Here is a 17819-nt window from a genome sequence, read left to right as displayed (position 1 = left end):
AATCTATTCTCACCTGGGTTGGCCCGGCACCAATAACCTACTGCAGGGACCGGACGCATTTCTGCCAAAAGCCGCTGGGTTTCAAGATTTGTTTCTGAGTCTCTGAGATCATGGCCATTAAGCAGTTCGATCAGGAACCAGAGAGGCCATGCCTCCAATTCTATAGCTGAGCTGGAGGTGGTTTGTGGGTGTGTTTCCCACATACCTAACTTTTGGCCGTTACTTTCTTGGTAAATTTTGCCCCAAGTTGTTGAGATCTGGCCAAAGGCACAGCAGCAATTTTGGGGTATCTGGAAGTCTGAAGGTGCCATCAGGTTGCTGATCCACTCGCCTCACAGGTACAGACTGTCCTGCTGGTGGCACCATACCCCCTTATAAAATTATTTTTAAAAGTTATAGAACCATGGGGAAAAAATGTTTTCCCCAAAGGGTCATACCCCATCATGCCCATTGCTCTTTCCAAAGAGCAAGTAGGAATTATCCCATTCTTCCTTTTGACAAGGAGAATGGATGACATCCCTGCTTCCTTGTGTTCTCCTAATTCTATGATCTAGGTACAAACTCAGAGTTCTACTTTCTTCAGACCTACAGTTTTCTTCTTGAAAAATAAATCTGAAAGTTTGCAGAGCATCTTACTATTTTCATTATGACTACAGCAATTTCACTTCTCCTCAGGTATTGTAGATGCCTCTAACTCACTGAGGGAGAAATCACAAGTGGAGAAAAGAAAAATGAATTATTAAAAAATTCAACATAATGAGTCTGGAGAGATACTACAGTTGGTAGGGCATTTTCCTGCAAGCAGCCAACCCAGGCTCAATCTCCAGCACCCCATTTGTTCCCATAGACCCCGCCAGGAGTGATCATTGATCACAGAGCCAGGAATGAAACCTAAGCGTTGTTAGTGTGGCTCTCAAACCAAAAATAAATATCAATAGTGAAATGAAAATTCAAACATAAGTTGTAATTTGTAAGAGAACTTTTATGTCATCAAAGTGTTCCATAGTAGAAAAATCATCTTCCCTCCACTCCTCAGCTTACATCTCTTTCTCCAGAATTGCTATTCACATATTCTTGGCAGCCACTAATATGAGCAGCTGGTCAAAGCCATCTGGTCTTAACAATGGATTCCTTTGTATTCCCCCCTTATTCTCCAGGATAGTTAGAATTAGAGGCTTCTAACTTCTGCTAAAATGCATTCCCTGGGAGCACCAAATAAAGGGTGTTGTGAGGATCCTCCCAAGATGGGAGAAGCATGCTGAAAGTAGACTATAGACCAAACATGATTGCCACTCAATGCCTCTTTTGCAAACCACAACACCCAAAAGGAGAGAGAGAACAAGAGGGAATGCTCTGCCACAGAGGCAGGGTGGGATGGGAGGGATCGGGGGTGGGAGGGATACTGGGACCCTTGGTGGTGGAAAATGGGCACTGGTGGAGGGATAGGTATTCAATCATTGTATAACTGAAATCCAAGCACAAAAATTTCTAAGTCTACAACTGTACCTCATGGTGTTTCACTAATAAAAATAAATAAATAAAATGCATTCCTTTGACTGGCTGGAGAAATTCAGGGAAGAATTTACCAGTAAGTGTTGCAGATAATCTTTATCCACTCCACACTGCTTGCATTTCAGGCAGAACTCTGAGGAGAAAAGGGAGAGAGTTTCTTTTAATTGTCAGTCCTCTTTTGCAGGTCCTACCCCTTTATTCTGCCCTCCTACTATTACTTTCCTCACCTAGTCATGAAGAGTTACTAATTGCCACGTTACAGATTCCCTGTGACTTGTCTAACTGTAGCTGGCTGCATACTCAGCTGCATCATCTATACTTCGTACTTCAAATGTTTTGCCCATTCCAAAGTCACTTGTATTCAAACTAATTTAATTCATACATACATTTTGAACACTAATTATAGGGCTATAAGGGAAGCTTCCCAAAGATGCCTACATAAACATAGGCTAGTGGTTCTAATATATGAGGGACAGCAAAAATAGTTTCAATCAAGATTAAACACAAAACAAGATAGAACATGAGAATATGTAGGAAGGAAACAGTTTCCATTGAAGGGAATCAGTGCATCTGAGCATTCCAAGCATGGAAACTGGAGTCAGATAGATACTTGCTCAAATTCTCTTTCTACTACTCTAATCACCTTTTTCCCGCTTTTCTTTGCAAGATTTTAGTTACCTGTGTTTAGCAATGATCAAAAAATATTATTTAAGGTTAGGGTACTTTGAAAGAGAGACCAGATTTACATAAGTTTTATTATTGGATAATGCTTTAATTCTATTCTATTATTGTTAATTCTTACTGTTCTTGTTTTCCAAATAAAACTTTGTAATAGGCATTTGTAGAAGAAAGACAAGAATATATGGGTACTGTCTGCAGTTTCAGCCATCCACTGGGAGTTTTGGAAAAGTAGGTATCCCCTGCAAATAAGAATGTATGATGGGTGGTGAGTGATACCATATTTATTTGATATAGACTTTGGCATTAGGAGTAATAATAACCAATTGTCAAGGATCATTTTGAGATAGTTACAAAATAGGCACCAGGTATTGAGCTCACAAACAGTCTAGTGAACGGACAATAGGCCACAGAAATCACGTTAACCAACTGATTTTTTTCTAAAAGTTCATTAAGAGGACAATTCTGGTGCGAGTTAACAGTGGAACAAATCCAGATGAAGAGTGACATGAGGAACAAGAGTTTGAGAATTTATTCAGGGAAAACCTGTCGATGCCATAAATTGAAAGGGAGAGGATTCAGAGCAGTTGGGGGAGGGCTGCGGTTGTCTGTGGTAGGGTAGAACTGGAAGACTTGCCTAGACTGTGGCCGAGTAAAGGACTGAAGTGGGGGGAAAAAATCCCTAGAGCAAAACCAAATTAATTTCTAGAAAAAAAGTATTCACAAAAGGAATGGATTGGCAGTAAGACTCTTATTAGATAATTGAAGGGACTGATCCAGATTAAAGAGGGAAAAAAAATCTTTCAAGCACTTTTTTTTTAATCCCCTCTAAATTCCTAATTAGCTCAAGCCAGAGGTGTGAGCCCGCAGCAGGAGGCTCCGCCCCCTCGCAGGGCCCTGCCCATAAGGGGCGGGGCCGCGCGCAGCCGGAACCTTGGAGAAGCGGTCGCAGCGCAGACCGAGCCCGTTTCCCGGAAGGACGCTCGGGCACGGTGCTCCGCCGCTCCCCAGAAGGCGTAGTAGGTGGGAGGTGCTGCTCTTCCTTCTGTTGTGTCCGGCTTCCCGGGAGCCCGAACCCGCCGCTATGTCGGGGTTCAGCCCGGAGCTCATAGACTACCTGGAAGGGAAGATTTCCTTTGAAGAGTTCGAGAGGAGGCGAGAAGAGAGAAAAACCCGGGAGAAAAAAGTGAGCAGCTGCTAGGCCGGGTTGCTTGTGCCTGGCTGGTGGTCCCTGGACCCTGGAGGGGGCTCGAGAAAACCAAACCCCGGAGGTGCCCTCCACTTTGGATTGCATCTCCGGGCTCACTTTGCATCCCAGTGCTGAGCTGCAGGAAAAAAAAACAAAGACAAAAAAAAAAAAAAAACCACTTGCGCCCGCCAGAGGGGTTTGGTCTCGGTGGTAGCCCTGGTTTTCCTTTGTTAGAGAGTGTGTTTCTGAGGCTTGTGGAAGGCGTAACAGTTAAGGCTTCTGCGGAGTTGGGGGAAAGAGTTCCAGGCCCAGGATATCTATCAGGTTCAAGTCCGAGCCAGGGCACTCGATCCTTTTTGTGACCTGGGGGTGGCCGACTGAGTTATTTGCATCTCAGGTTCTCTTCCAAATTGCGGGGTTAGCACTCCAATTGTTGTGTTGTGAGCTCTAAAAATGCAGATTCGCGCCTCCCAGCCCCCCCACGACTTGGGGGGAAATATATGCACTTTAGCATCAGTTTGACTTGTAGTGGTGAAAACCAAAGTAATTCAGATTTTGAAATTAGTGAATTCTTGACCAGCTCCTGTGCCCCTGTTTATTTAAAGCCTCAGATAAAATATACATTGAATCAAGATACTTGTAAGTTCAGCCTGCAGGATGATCAAGCCCAAGGAGCACTTTAGACATTTTTCAAATTTAGATTTAGATTTCACATTTATGTGTCCAGGACTCAAGTTTTATAGAACAATGACACCAAGAGAAAATGAGGCCAATTACCTGATTTCAACTGGAATGAGCCAAAATTTTTTTTTTTTTGAATCATTGATTCATCTTCTCTCTCAGGGCCTTCAGGAGAAAGGGAAGTTGTCCACTGAAGAAAATCTAAATGACTCTGAAATCCCGTCATCATCAGGAATTGATTCTACCAGATCCCATGACAAACATGTCAGTGAAGGTATGTGAAGATCATTCGCTACCGGTATTAAAGTTAGGAGTACCTAATGTTTTAGGTTCATTAATAATGAGAAACTTTATTCCTTTCTGTGACTGGTTGTCTGATGTATAAGGCGTATGGTGTTTTTAGTTTCATGCTGTTATTTCTTGGATTGGTGTGGGTTTTGTGAGTTATACTTCTGGAAAAGTGTTTCAAATTAATAGCAGTGTGGTAGCCTTTCAAAAGTTATTCTTGTAATTCATCTTTTTGGTAAACTAATTACTCTTAAATTGTAGTGAATTTTCCTTCTGTACAATGTGACCTCTAGACCATTACTTTAGTTACAAGAGATAAGAGAAAGGTCAAAATGGAAGACCATAGGATTTTTCACCTCTGTTGTTTCACACACTAATTTGGTTAGTATACCCAGAGTAAGCCTAATTGATGATGCATAAACAAATGAATTAATTTCCAGTGATTGGCATACCTTTCTAATTAACAGTGTATATTAACATAGTTCATGGTATACATTTACCCATGCCAATTAAAATGTAATTTCATTTATAGAGTCTAACAGTAGGTCTAAATTAAACTCTTGTTCCAAGGGGTAATAGAAGCAAATAATCCTTTGTATAGAGAACACATTTATCAGTTAAGTAGAAAACAAACAGATTTTATTTCTGCCTCCTCAGATCAAATAGGGAAAAAAGAAGAGGAGAAAATCGGATTTATATTCCTTACTTTGCGGTGCAAGTGCATGGTGGAAAAAACCATGCACTTTTTTTTTTGGCTTTTTTGATCACACCCAGTGATCCTCGGGGGTTACTCCTGGCTCTCACTCAGGAATCACTCCTGGTGAAGGGGGGCGAGGAGGATGGTATGGGGTACCAGCAATCAAGCAAGGCAAACACCCTACTGCTCAAGCTCCAGGCTGAACACTTTTTTTTTATAATTTTTTTTATTTTACAAAGTAGTTCACGTTCACAATATTTAATTACATTTAATATTCAAACACCAATCCCACCACCATTACACCTTCCCACCACCATATTTTGGGTGTTTCCATCCCGAACCCCAATCCCTGCCCCAAAGTAGAGCAGAAATGATATATTTTGTATTGTTTATTATGAAAAACAACTGAAAATACTACAAAAAATTATCCTTAGAGGAAAGAGTGTGAAAATTGTCGTATTTCACCTAGGGGCCATTAAACCCTTCTATAAGAGATCACTAACATGTTAGAGGTTGAGCCTTGTGTGCTTATGTGTGTGTGTATATATACACACATACATACATATCTAAATATATATATGTATATATATATTACCCTCTAAGATTGGTTGCCTCCTACTTTTATCCTTATCAAATGTGGTGCAGTACTCTTGGAGTATGGTAGGGTATATGGTATGAAGTGTCCAGGAATAGATTCAGTTGTGGGTGAGGCTTAGCCCGAGCATGTGGAGAGTGGTCTTGAGCATTGCCATAGTGAGTTCTCATGGAGGTTTGTGGCTACTGAGGCTGGGTCCCTTGGGACAGGGAGGGGTCTTGCCTGCCCGCTCCGGGATGTTCCGAGTGAAACAGCCGGGTGCGGAGTCAGGCGGCATGGTTATGGCGCGCGTCATGTTATGCTCCCTTCCAGGGGAGAAGAACATGCAATCTGGATGAAGTGTTAACAGCTTGTGGGTCTTTCCTTAAGTGTTAGGGAAGGAAGAGCTCTTTCATAAATGGGACTTTCAGATTCAATTGTGGTAGCTGTCAGGAACCAGTGGGTGCCTACCTCTTCCCTAAAGTTGCTTCTAGAATGTAGCCATCAGATCCTCCCTAAAATAAGCAGTTAATTAAATCCAGTTCAAATTAGCTAAGTAGACATGAATGGGTGGGTTAAATGATCTCATTTTTCTTTTTATCATGTAAAGCTTTCAATTTTGCTGTGGCCCCCCTCCTGTCAACTTTTAAATTTTGTTTCTCTTCCCTTATGAAGTAGTTGGGACCCCCAGAAAAATGTTAAATGGATTGGTGATAGCATCCTTGTCTTATTCCCAGTGACTTAAACAATGATTCATTGTTAACTGTGTTTGTGGGAGAAAAGTGGGCACTTTAGCAAATTAAAGGTAACCTTCCATTCTTCATTAATAGTTATTAGGAGTCGGTATTTGATTTATCACATGCATCTTTGTCAAGGTTACCACATGATTTTTTCCCCTTTTTTTGTTACTGTAATAAACTTTATTAGTAGGGCTTTATTTAACATGTTTTTATATTTTGGATGTTTAAAAATTTTTAAGATTATTCTTATGACAGGCTGAGATGATAGCACAGCAGGGAGGATGTTTTCCTTGCCTGCGGCCGACCCAGGTTCAATTCCTCTGCCCCTCTCGGAGAGCCCGGCAAGCTATTGAGAGTATCTTGTCCACACAGCAAAGCCTGGCAAGCTACCCATGACATATTCGATATGCCAAAAAAACAGTAACAACAAGTCTCACAATTTGTGTGAGATGTTACTGGTGCCTGCTCAAACAAATCGATGAGTAACAGAAGGACAGTGCTACAGACAGTGCTACTGTTTTGACAATATTTGTTGCTTATGATATATGGAATTTTTAAAAAAATTTAGTTCTCCGCAGACACTGTCCCAAAGAATGCCAAAAAGCATATGAAAAAGTGCCCATCATTACTCATGATTAGGGAAATGCAAATCAAAACTTTGAGATATCATTTCATGCCAGTAGAATGGCACATATCAAAAAAAATTTGAAAACAGTCCCAGTGTTGGTGGGATTGTGGTGGAAAGGAACCCTCATCTCTGTTGATGGGAATAGAACTCTCATATGACCCAGTGATACCTCTTTTTGGTTTCTATCTCCAAAAAACACATAAACATTCATTCAGAAGGACATATATCCACCACTATTCTTCGTTGCATTTAGTACAGTAGCCAAGATATGAAAACAACCAAATGCCCAACTATGGATGAATCCAAATGCCCAACTATGGATGAATGGATGAAGAATTGTGCTATATATACACAGTGGAATATTATGCAGCTCTGTCTAAGGAAAAACAAAATCATGCAATTTGCAGCAATGTCGAGGGAGCTAGAGTATATCATGCGGAGTGAAGTCAGAAGGAAAATGATAGATACAGAATGATCTGTCTCATATGTGGGACTTAAAGGTATACAGTTAAGTAGCAACAAAGGGTCAGAGGCAACACAAATAATGATTCACACAATATTGTTGAGGGAGGGGTTTTGTAAGGAAGAGGGTTTGAAAGGGAGGGGAGTTCTTACTTGGGTAAGGGAGGTGTAGAAATGGCAGACCATCACAGTATTGTAAATCACAGAACCTCAATAAAAAAGAAATAAAAATAAAATTTTTAATTCTTAAATATTCTACTTTCTAACTACTACAACGTAGGTCACATATTTAAAATAGCGTTAGCATGTGTGGTTTGATATATAGTTACCACACTTCTATAATGTGTTGTATTCCTGAAATAGTACTGTTTAAATATTATAATAACAGTATTTTTGCATGTTACCTCATCCTTAAAGCAGATATTATTGACCTGTTTTTGCTCTTAAGTCTTCGCCTTAATCATTATAGTTTCTTTTTCTGTTCTTTGTGCTACTTCTGATTGCCTTTTATTTATTTATTTATTTATTCGTTTTTATTGCTGGATTCGCCTGAAGAATAAAGCAGCCATTTCTAGGATAAAATATATTGCTCTCTGACAGATTTTGGAGGAGTGTTCATTTTCCTATCTTTTATTTTTAAGTTTGGGCTGGAGCAATAGCACATCTGATAGGGCATTTACCTTGCACGCAGCCGACCCGGGTTCGTTTCCTCTACCCCTCTTGGAGAGCCCGGCAAGCTACCAAGGGTATCCTGCCCACATGGCAGAGTCTGGCAAGCTCCCCATGGCATATTAGATATGCCAAAACCAGTAACAGGAAGTCTCACAATGGAGACATTACTGGTGCTTGCTCAAGCAAATTGATGAACAATGGGAGGACAGTGCTACAGTGCTTATTTTCAAGTTTGGTGTTGCTGCAATAAAAAATTTATTTTCCACAAATTTTTCTGGGATTTTCTTTTGAGTATTCTGTTTTAAAACTCTTCCCCCTCTCCCCGTCCCCTGCCCTTTTTGTGATCTCAAATTTCTACTCAGGAGAAACATCAGATGGCGTCAGTAAGTCAGTTCACAAGGTCTTTGCTTCCATGCTTGGAGAGAATGAAGAAGATGAAGAGGAAGAGGAAGAAGAGGAGGAGGAGGAGGAAGAAACACCTGAGCAACCCACTGCTGGCGATGTGTTTGTGTTAGAGATGGTTCTCAATCGTGAGACCAAGAAAATGATGAAAGTAAATTCTTACTTCTTTTGGTATATTAATAAACAACATAAAAAGTGATAGTTGTAGAGAAACAAAATTTCTAATTGTGAAGTAAAACACTCAAAAGAAATTAAGCCATTAGGAAATACTATGAAACCTCTACTGTTACTGTTTCTTCTGTCTCATTTTAGAGATTTACTTAGTATAAGCCTTCACTTAGTATATCAAATTTTACTATAGTTTTATTGTTAAAATGTCTGTATTATAACTTTATTTCGGTGTCTGGAGTTGAGGCGGCAGGAGGTAGTGGTGCACTAGCAGGGATCAAACCCCAGGGCCTCATGCATGGAGGTCAGGTTATTTACCTCTGAACCACATCCCTGACACAGAATTTTTTAGTCAAAGCATTTCTTTCTTTTTTATTGTTTTATTTATTCCCCCTCTCTTCCTTTTTTTTCGGTGATGTTGGTTGCACATAATCGTTTGCTGTGCCTGCACACTTTGTTGTGGTGCTTGCCAGGCTTCGTAATGCTCTTTGGAGGTTGGAGTCTTGCATACCTGCTTACTGAGGGACGTGCACTTGTTACAGTGCCATGTACATTTGGGTTGCAGTGCTCAGATGGTGTGTTTAGCTGCCACACTCACTTGTGTGCTCACTCACACACTTGAGCAGCTTGCACACACGTGGTTATGGAATACCAGAGTACTACTCCATTGTGGTGCTGGGAATCCCAAATAATAGTATTACTGGATTCCTGCTTTATGTGTATGGGGTGATACCAAGAATGGAACTTGCAGCTTCAAACTTAGAAGGCTCCATTCATTCTAGGTAGATTTTTTTGATAGATAAATTTGAAATAGGAGGGTGTTCAATAAGTTAGATTAAGTCTCTTAGAATAGCATTCCATATTGCAGCATTTATTGCCACATTGATTTTTATTCTGATTAGCAATTTAGTAATTCCTGACAATTTTAGAATTTGCTTTCTTGGTGTATTTTACTATGCTTTGAGCTTTCTACTGTAGCAAGAAAAATTTTTTTAAAGAAAAATTTCAGTATCATTATGGTCCATATTAATGTGGTTGGAACTAAAATTTAAAACATTATTATATTTTAATCTGAATTTTTTTTCATTCTATACAGGAAAAAAGGCCTCGGAGTAAACTACCCAGGGCTCTGAGAGGTCTTATGGGTGAAGCCAACATTCGCTTTGCTCGAGGAGAACATGAAGAGGCAATATTAATGTGCATGGAAATTATAAGACAAGGTATTTTCTTTGTGAACTATGGTGATAGCTTAATCATCTGACTTTTCCAACAAATGGAGAAGCACTAACTGCTATATGGGAAACACGTTCAGTTAGAAGTGGTTGTGACAACAGTGATTGCCTACTTTCCTTAAGTAGTTGTTATCAAGAAAATAAAAATCAAATTATATTTGATATTTACTGAACTCTTTAGTCTGTTCCCATGTTTTTATTTGCTTGTTTGTATATTTACTTGAGGGAACATTTTCAGCAACGTTTGGGGGACCCTGTGGTGCCTGCCAAGCATCATCCCAGTGCTTCACACTTACAAAGCATGTGCCCTACCACTTGAACCACATCCCTGGTCTTTTATTTGCTTTTCTCTCCCCCCTCTCCCCAATTGGTTTACTTTAGGGATTTAAAATTTTTGTATTGTCTGTCTTTTTGGGTCACATCCGGTTATACTCAGGCTCTGCACTCCTGGCAGTGCTTGGGGGACCCCATGGGATACCCAGGTTAGCCACATGCATGGCAAACGCTCTACCCGCTGTACTGTTGCTCCAGCCCCGTGCCTGTCTTTTTGTTTTAGAACATTTTGGGGTCGCCCCTGGTGGTGCTTAGAGGCCATGTGATTACCAGGGATTAAAGTCAGGCAGGTGCTTCACCACTTGAACTATCTCCCCAGCCCATCTTTTTAAATGTGGCAAATATGTATTGTTAAAATCACTTGAAGGTGAAATTCTTTCCCCCTCCCTGCTTCCTCCCTCCCCCCCTCCCCGATTTTTCTAATCAAGTAGATTGTTTTAAGCCAGTGTTTTGGTGACATAATTTTTGCTTATTTTTTTTTAACACTCTGAGGTTTAGGGCAGGTGAAATATATCTTCAGAGGTGATTGTGACCAGTAATTCGTAACTCAAATGTAGTTATATGTATAATCTTTTCTGGTGTGTTACTAAATGATACCCTAGATAGTGATCTGTGTAGTTTTAATTACTGAGTTTTTTTATTTATCCTGTAAACATTCTGGCATTCATTTCCAAATATAGAATATTGAAAAAGAGGACTTTCTTGGGTTATTCATCAGGGTAATTGAGAGCTCTCATTTTTCTTTTTCATCTTTTCAGGAATAAAATTGACTAAACTTTTCTGTGGGATGTTTTGCTTAGCATCTACTTTCCAATCTTAATCTGCTTCCATATGTCAGTTTATAATTTTTTGACAGTTTTTAAAAATATATCATAATCTAAGAACTTTATTTTGGAACATTGTTTCATCTGTGTGAAATTAAATATTCACCTAACTTCCTGCTTTGGTGACCTCTACCCATTCATTTCATACTTCAGCCATGAAGCATCAACTCCACCCATGTGGCTGATGCCTATTGGGTTAAATTTGCTCAGTTATTCAGCTATGGTTAGCCTTAACAAAAGCCATCTTTTTGTAAAGGGGATATGGTAGAGAGTAGGGTTTTGTTTTTCATGAGTTTTCCCAAAGTATTTTCATGTTTTTCCCAAAGTATTTCATGAGTAATATTTTGGGAAAAGAATGCTTTTTTCAATGCCAAAATTATGGAGTGTCCAAATTAAAAGCATATGGTCTAGTATCTTTTCTAAATTTCACATATTTGTGTTGCTTTGTTAGAGTTAGAGAATAAAACAGTTGAATCCATGTTTGACATTTAGCTCAGCCACTTTTCTAAATGTGTTTTTTTGTTATAGCTCCTCTGGCTTATGAGCCATTCTCTACTCTTGCTGTGCTCTATGAGGACCAAGGTGACATGGAGAAATCACTGCAATTTGAGTTGATTGCTGCACATTTAAATCCCAGTGACACAGAAAAATGGGTTAGATTGGCCGAAATGTCTATGGAACAAGACAATATTAAGCAAGCTATTTTCTGCTATACGAAAGGTAATTAAAATATTTTTACCATATTTGTTTGGTTAAAAATGTTACATATAATAGGTTTTTTTCTTTTTTGATAATTGTAACTGGTAATCTGTGGTATGTTGGTTAATCTGAAATACATAATATTTTATTATATCTGACATGTATTTATGGTTCCTCTCTGGTTGATATTTATTAGTAATCTCATTTATATTGTAAATTAATACATCATAGAGTTGGTAGAGAAACAGTACGTTTAGTTTTCTCCTTAATTAACGATAATTCTAAGCTATTTCTTGAGGAGTGACTAATAATGGAGTTTCATAGCATATCTGATACTGGATCTAGCCTAGTTCAGACTTTCTGTGAAGATGGATTTAACTCTCTTGATTCCATTAAAGACTTAAATTAGAGTGTGTATTAAATTTCCTAAAAAACAAATATGTGATACCCAGATACCATGGACCCCTTTTCATTATCAATTCATTCATAATTTATATTTCTTTTTCTTTTTTAGCTCTTAAATCTGAACCTACTAATGTCCATTTTCTGTGGGAGCGATCAAGCCTTTATGAACAGATGGGAGATCATAAAATGGCAATGGATGGTTATAGGCGAACTTTAAACCTTTTGGCTCCCACTGATGGAGAACGTTTTATGCAGTTAGCTAGAGAAATGGCAAAGTAAGCTTGGAATGATATGAATATAGTTTGTGCTGCAGTTCAAGAAAGTATTTTGTATTTTATATTGTGCTTAAACATAGAGATTTCCTCCCTCCTTCTTCCCTTCCTTCTTTCGTTCTCTCTCTAGTACCAGGTATTGACCCAGATCTTATGCATGCAAGTTGTATGCTTTGCCACTATGCCGTATCCCTGTCATGAAGTTTATAATATTTTAAATTTATTGAAGATGTGTTAATGAAATGTTTGTGATCTAGGAGTTCCTATAATCTTTTTACCTTCAGCCAGTATTAACATTTTTTTCCCTTTATTTTATTTTATTTTTTTTTTTCAGTTGTAGATTTACAATTTTTTGTGCTTTGGTTTCAATTATACAATGATCAGATACCCATCCCTCCACCAGTGCCCATTTTCCACCACCATGGATAATATCCCCCCCACCCCCATCCCCCCATCCCCCCCTGCCTCTGTGGCAGGGCAATCCCCTGTGATCTCTCTCTCCTTTTGGGTGTTGTGGTCTGCAAAAGAGGAATTGAGTGGCAAACGTGTTCAGTCCATAGTCTACTTTCGACGTGCATCTCCCCTCCTGGGAGGATCCTCCAAACACCCTTTATTTGGTGCTCCCTTCTCTATCTGAACTGCCCTTTCCCCTAGAATACCCGGCTGGCCTCTAAGTTATGGAGTAATCCTCCTGGTGCTGATCTCAGCTATTCTTGGGTATTAATCTCATACTTTGTTACTTTATATCCCCCAGATGAATGCAATCTTTCTATGTCTATCCCTCTCTTTCTGACTCATTTCGCTTAGCATGATACTTTCCATATTGTACCACTTGTATGTAAATTTCATGACTTCATCTTTTCTAACAGCTACATAGTACTCCATTGTGTAGATGTACCAAAGTTTCTTTAACCAGTCATCTGTTCGTGGGCATTCAGGTTTCTTCCAGTTTCTGGCTATTGTAAAGAGTGCTGCAATGAACAAACAAGTGCAGATGTCACTTCGACTATACATTTTTGCCTCTCTGGGATATATTCCCAGGAGTGGTATTGCTGGGTCAAATGGGAGCTCAATTTCTAATTTTTTGAGAATCGTCCATACTCAGCCAGTATTAACATTTTTAAGACAAAATTTTTTCTTTATAGTTGGCACATGCTGATGCATTATATATTTCTCAATATAGTGAGTTTTTTGTACCACACCCAGTGGTGCTCAGGAGTTATTCCTGGCTCTACACTCGGGAATTCAGGAATTACTTCTGGCAGTACTTTGGGAATTATATGGGATGTCAGGGATCAATCCCAGGCATCAAATGCCCTACCTGCTATACTAAGCCTTTGACCCTAATGCATTATATATTTTTTAAAATTTTAATTTAATTTTTGCTTTTGGGACCACACCCAGTGATGCTCAGGGGTTCCTCTTGGGTCTGCTCTCAGGAATTACTCCTGGGGTTGCATGCAGGACCATATGGAATGCCAGGGATCGAACCTACAAGGCAAGTGCCCTACCCACTGTACTATCTGTCCAGCCCAAATGCATTATATTTTTATATAAATATATGCCCTACTGCACTTACTTCTCTCATAATTCTCATATGTCTTCTTGGACAGAAAAACAAAGTAACCTAAGTATTGTCTTGTGGTATACTTTATATTCTAGAGTAACTCTATAGTTAGTATGGATAGCTGGGCCAGGTGACAAGGAAGAGTAGGCTTATTTGGATTATCCAGGAACAGGTTTTATCACGCAGATGATTTTTCATAAAGGGAAATAAGGAAAGGAGAATTGATTGTTGCTTGGTAGTGATTATAGTGCTGGGCCATGGAGAAGGCAAGTGAGGACAGAAAATGTTCAGAGACTAAAAATGTGGCAGGGTCAGTGCTTCATAGATTCCACTGACGTAGAAGAATTGCTGGTGTTGCGTTAGGGGAGGTAGTTTTTGGAATGTGAAATGCTTGACATTATGATACTGCACAATATCCACTGGATCATTTCCTCCCTTCACCCCACCACCCCACTTTTCTTTTTTGTTATTTTTGTTGTAATGACTGGGGCTTGCACACAAATCTGACTGTGGTGCTGGCATTTTCAGCTATGGTTCTTGCCAATTTCAGATTGTGGTGTTTACGTATTTGACTGTGATGCTTACCAAAGCTTGTACTCCCTTAGTTATGGTCCTTGAACACCAGGAATCATACTGTTCAGGCACACAAGTTATGGGTGTCGTTATGCCAGGGCTCTCTGTAGTGCTCACACATGCTTGCCAGGATTGCAGTTCCTAACCATGGAACTTGCAGATGTTTATAACTGCAAATGTTTATAGTTGCAGTGCTGTCTAGGGGTCATACACCTCTTTGTGGAGCTACACTTGGCTGTAGTGCAGCCAAGAATCACGAATAGCAGAGTTGTCAAGACTGCATGTGTGACCCAGAGATTTATGCTCTTTGAGTGTGCTTGCTCTACTGGTGCTTTAAGCCACTGTGCTATTCCTCCAGTCCAAACTGAATTGTGGTTCTTCTGTTGCCCCACTTCAACCCTCCCACCCACCATGCAGAGGGTCATACTCAGGGGCTCATTCATGCAAAATCTTCCCTCTGTCACAACCTCAATCCCAGCTCCAATTTCTCTTTCCAAATTAAAAAAAAATATTAAAATAATCATGAGCTTAAGCATGGCAATGAATTTTATAGTCTGAATTAAATATTTATTTTGCAATTTATTTTTTTAGGAGTTATTATGAAGCCAATGATGTTACGTCAGCTATTAACATAATTGAAGAAGCTTTCTCTAAACACCAGGGCCTAGTCTCCAAGGAAGATGTTAACATAGCAGCTGAGCTATACATTTCTAACAAACAGTATGACAAAGCTTTGGAGGTAGGAATGCTCTTAGATTCTCAACATTTTTCTGTGTCTAGAAAATTCTCAAAAATTAAAATTCCTCATTTCTATATATATTGCTTTATGTTAAATTAAATTCTGTATGAAAACATTTTTAGATTCTATAGTAATTCTATAAAATATAAAGTATAGTTATCACAACAAAAGAAATGTCTGTCCCTCATAAGACACTCCCTATCTATTCTCCAAGAGTACTACACCACATTTGATGGGGTTCAATAGTAAGCAACCAATCATAGAGGGAAATTTATATACATTCCCTCTTGAATATATATATATGTGTGTGTGTATATATATACACACACTTAGGTATATATATATGAAAGTTCACATCACTCAATCTTAAACAACATGTTTGTGATATCCTAAAGAAGGTCTTAATGGCCCCTGCCAAAATAGAACAGTCTTCACACTATTTCCTCTATGGATATTTTTTTGTAGCATTTTCAGCAGTTTTTCATAACAATATAAAATACATCATTTTGGTTGTGCTTTGGAACAGGGATCAGGGCTTGGGATGGAAACACCCCAAATATGGTGGTTGGGAAGGTGTAACGGTGATGGGATTGGTGTTTGAATATTAAATGTAATCAAATAATATGAACTACCTTATAAATTAAAATTAAATAAAAAATAATAAAAAAAAGAATGTCTGTCCTTTAGTATAGCTTACTAAGTGGCTTTGATTTAATTACTAAATTGTTGGGGAAAGAGGATGATTTTATGCAGCGGAATTGTGTTTCTTTAAACATTAGTTAATATGATACAAAAAGTGTAGGGGCTGGAGAAATCGTACAGCGAATAGAGCACTTTTCTTGCACTCAGCAGACCTAGATTTGATTCCTGGCATCCCAGGACGTCCCTTGAGCCAGCCAGGATTGATTCCTAAACACGGAGCAAGGAGTAGGCCCTGAGCACTCCTGAATGTGGCCCTAAAACAAAAACAAAAAAATGTCACTGTATCACAGTGGCATTTTATTCTTAAAGCCTTGCTTTTTTATAGCCTATTTCTATGTTGTAAGGATTATTTGAATTAACTTTACAATTTAAAATTTTGTATTTTTAGAAGGTTTTCATGTGTACTTCTTATGTCATTTTCTTTGTTTCCCCTCCTTTTTAGGTAATTACAGACTTTTCTGGTATCGTGCTGGAAAAAAAATCTACAGAAGAAAGCTTTCTAGAGGAGAATAAAGGTAGTTTTTCTCAGCATAGTAAAGCATATATAATTCTCTCGATCATACTGTAGCATACTGAAGTTGATAGTTAATGTTATAGCAAGTTTCACAGAAGCACTTTTACTTTAGTAAGATTTTTTTTTCCTGACTATTTACTCAAAAATAACCTACGAGAGAACTGTTTACAGAGCCTTTGATTTATCAGTAAGTCCAGATGAACTTGGCATATCTCATTAGCTCAGGGTTGTTTTTAGTGCTATATGAAACAAAGAATGGATTACTAAACACATGCTTTATGAGAGATCTTTTAATTAAAACACATGCTTTATGAGAGATCTTTCAATTAAATCAATTTGCTTTTCAAAAATTACTAAAAGTACTCTTATTAAAAACATTGTTTCACAGCTTAATCAGTGGCTTAATCAGTGGGGCTGGAGCGATAGCACAGCGGGTAGTGCGTTTGCCTTGCACGCAGCCAACATGGCCAACCCGAGTTCGATTCCTCCGCCCCTCTCGGAGAGCCCGGCAAGCTACCGAGAGTATCTCGCCCCCACGGCAGGGCCTGGCAAGCTCCCCGTGACGTATTCGATATGCCAAACAAAGTAACAACAAAGTCTCCAATGGAGACGTTACTGGGCCCGCTCGAGCAAATCGATGAGCAACGGGAGGACAGTGACAGTGACATTAAAAAATTTTTGTTTCAATTTAAACATCCATATAAATAATAGAAATAAATCTTAGTACCTTCTGTTGTTTGACAACTTGCACTGTGCTTAGTTTAGGAACTCATACCTGGAGTGTGACTTGTGGTTTCAGTTTTCAACTCCATCCCTACTACACTCACCAGTTTTCTTTGTGCCATATCTACTAACATGTTCCCTGAAAATATTTATGGATCTCATGATCAGAATGGATGTCCCTGTTTGAAGAAAATTTATTTTAGTACATACCATTCCTACCTCATGAGACTCTTAATGGTGGTAGGGGTACTAGAGGAGAAACTTGTACTGAGTTATTCTTGGTTCAAAATATTTCACTCCCTGACATCTCATGATCCCTAAAATGTTCATATTTTATTAAATCTTTTGGGTTAAGGCATAATTGCTTTAAAAAAAATACAAAGCAGAAGACTGTTTTATTTAAATGATGCATCCTAATAGAAAGAAATTATTTTTGTCAATCATTGTGTGCTGATTTCTTGTAGAGTAAGTCCAAAATGAGATATGGGAAAAATAAACTTTGAACTTGCTAGGGGGAATGAAAAGCCCAATTCAATAAAATTTTT

The 17819-nt window shown here is 38.8% G+C and overlaps 1 protein-coding gene across 1 annotated transcript in view; it reads left to right on the top strand.

The window, feature by feature from the left end:
• Window positions 1-3221: 3221 nt before the first annotated feature.
• GTF3C3 (general transcription factor IIIC subunit 3) overlaps window positions 3222-17819 on the top strand; it is a 37890-nt gene continuing 23292 nt past the window's right edge. The window contains exons 1-8 of the mRNA XM_056111643.1: window positions 3222-3376; window positions 4223-4334; window positions 8484-8674; window positions 9788-9911; window positions 11609-11800; window positions 12294-12459; window positions 15188-15335; window positions 16480-16552. Coding sequence (XP_055967618.1) covers window positions 3275-3376; window positions 4223-4334; window positions 8484-8674; window positions 9788-9911; window positions 11609-11800; window positions 12294-12459; window positions 15188-15335; window positions 16480-16552 — 1108 coding nt within the window. The 5' untranslated portion in view covers window positions 3222-3274. The remainder of the gene's footprint in view (window positions 3377-4222; window positions 4335-8483; window positions 8675-9787; window positions 9912-11608; window positions 11801-12293; window positions 12460-15187; window positions 15336-16479; window positions 16553-17819) is intronic.

This window comes from Sorex fumeus, unplaced genomic scaffold (genome assembly GCF_029834395.1).
Source record: "Sorex fumeus unplaced genomic scaffold, SorFum_2.1 ptg000014l, whole genome shotgun sequence".
Taxonomy (NCBI): Eukaryota; Metazoa; Chordata; class Mammalia; order Eulipotyphla; family Soricidae; genus Sorex; species Sorex fumeus.
This window is presented reverse-complemented; position numbering and strand designations above follow the sequence as displayed.